General features: G+C 42.7%; 1 protein-coding gene across 1 annotated transcript; it reads right to left on the reverse strand.

Moving 5' to 3' along the window:
- Positions 1-228: 228 nt before the first annotated feature.
- On the reverse strand, positions 229-732 carry LOC112090925. Its single transcript, XM_024163359.1, has one exon. The coding sequence runs from the start codon at positions 730-732 to the stop codon at positions 229-231; it is 504 nt and encodes a 167-aa protein (XP_024019127.1).
- Positions 733-2,364: the final 1,632 nt, after the last annotated feature.

Here is a 2,364-nt window from a genome sequence, read left to right on the forward strand (position 1 = left end):
CGATGAATAATCAGCCACCTGTGATAAGAGCTGTCCTGCCACTTAATAACTAAGTCAGCAATCTGCTTGAAACTTAAAATCAAAATAAAATGGATAATGAAATAGAAGAAGAAAACTGAAAATAAAAAAAAAAACATCAAAATGAAAGAAAATAAAGAAAAACAGAAACTTTGGGTTGCCTCCCATTAGCGCTTGTTTTTACGTCTTCAGCCTGACGTCTTCCCCTTTTTAATCATCGCTCAATGTGACAGAGGTCTTGGAACGTTCCATAGGTCCTCCCCAATAATGCTTGACACGTTGTCCGTTTACCAAGAACTTTCTCCCGGATTTCTCCTCTTGTAACTCCACAGCTCCATGTGGAAAAACCGCGGCTACTGTGAATGGTCCTGACCATCTGGATTTGAGTTTGCCTGGGAATAATTTCAACCTTGAATTATATAGCAGCACTTGTTGTCCTGGTTCAAATTCCCTCGGTTTGATCCTCTTGTCATGCCATCTTTTAGTCTTTTCTTTGTACAACTTTGCGTTCTCATACGAGAACATCCGCATCTCTTCCAACTCATCTAATTGCAGCAACCTTGCTTGCCCAGCAGCTTGTAGATCCATGTTGAGCTTCTTTGTTGCCAATAAGCCTTGTGCTCCAATTCTAATGGTAAATGGCATGCCTTGCCAAAAACAAGACGGTAGGGGGACATTCCCAAAGGTGTCTTGAAGGCTGTCTGGTAGGCCCATAGTGCATCATCTAATCGCAATGACCAATCCTTTCGGTTTGGGTTCACGACCTTCTCTAAGATTCCCTTGATTTCCCTGTTAGAAATCTCTGCTTGACCGCTTGTCTGGGGGTGATATGCTGTGGCAACCTTATGCTTAACACCGTATTTGGCGAGCACCCCCTCAAATTGTCTGCTCACAAAATGAGTCCCCTCGTCACTTATCATGGCTCGTGGAGTCCCAAAACGAGTGAAAATATTATTATGCAAGAATTTGATCACCACCTTTGAGCATTAGTGGGGAATGCCACTGCCTCAACCCATTTTGATACATAATCAACTGCTACCAATATGTACAAGTTGCCATATGAGGGTGGAAAAGGCCCCATAAAATCAATTCCCCATACATCGAACAACTCAACTTCCAAGATATTAGTCAAGGGCATTTCATGACGTTGTGAGATGTTTCCCACACGTTGACACCGATCACACATCTTGACAAATTCATAAGCATCTTTAAAGAGTGTAGGCCAAAAATAACCGGATTGTAATACCTTGGCAGCAGTTCTTGAACCCCCAAAATGACCTCCATATGGTGAAGCATGGCAATGATGCAAAACACTCAATGTCTCCTCTTATGGAACACATCGCCTACAAATTTGGTCCGCACCCTGTTTATATAGAAAAGGCTCCTCCCAATAGTAAGATTTCATATCATGGAAGAATCGCTTCATCTGCTGTCAGCTCATTTCCAGAGGTGCCTTGCCACTTGCCAAAAAATTTGCTAAATCCGCATACCATGGCAGTGAAGCTTGCTGCACTACAAGGAGCTGCTCATCGGGAAATTTCTCCTGAATAGGAATATGTGACTCAGCCCCATTCCCTTGCTCAAGTCTAGAGAGATGGTCTGCCACTTGATTTTCGGTTCCCTTCCTATCTTTGATTTCAAGATCAAATTCCTGAAGTAGCAAGATCCACCGAATCAACCTTGGTTTGGCATCTTTCTTGGAGATGAGGTATTTTATGGCTGAGTGGTCTGTATATACCGTCACCTTTGTCCCCACAAGATAAGATCAAAACTTGTCAAAAGTAAATACCACAGCCAATAGTTCTTTTTCTGTAGTGGTATAATTCAATTGGGCATCAGTAAGTGTTCTGCTAGCATAATAAATAGAATGAAATAGCTTCCCTTTTCTCTGGCCGAGCACTGCCCCCACTGCGTGATCACTGGCGTCGCACATCAGCTCAAATGGAAGTGCCCAATCCGGTGCAACAATCACAGGGGTTGTCACAAGTGCTCTCTTCAAATCAGAAAATGCACGCTGACAATCTTCATTAAAGTCGAATGATCTGTTTTGCTCTAAAAGGAGACACAGCGGCTTGGAGGCTTTGGAGAAATCCTTTATGAATCGCCTATAAAACCCGGCATGCCCCAAAAAACTCCGTATTCCCTTGACCGACGTAGGAGGAGGCAATTTCTCAATGACTTCGATTTTTGCTCTATCCACTTCAATGCCTCTTTGGGAAACTTTATGGCCCAAGACAATTCCCTCTGTGACCATAAAATGGCATTTTTCCCAATTAAGGACCAAGTTAGTTTCTTCACATCTCTGAAGCACCTTAGCTAAATTTTTCAAGCAATCACCAAAAGAGT

The sequence above is a fragment of the Morus notabilis genome, unplaced genomic scaffold (assembly GCF_000414095.1).
Source record: "Morus notabilis unplaced genomic scaffold, ASM41409v2 Scaffold2369, whole genome shotgun sequence".
In the NCBI taxonomy this organism is placed as follows: domain Eukaryota; kingdom Viridiplantae; phylum Streptophyta; class Magnoliopsida; order Rosales; family Moraceae; genus Morus; species Morus notabilis.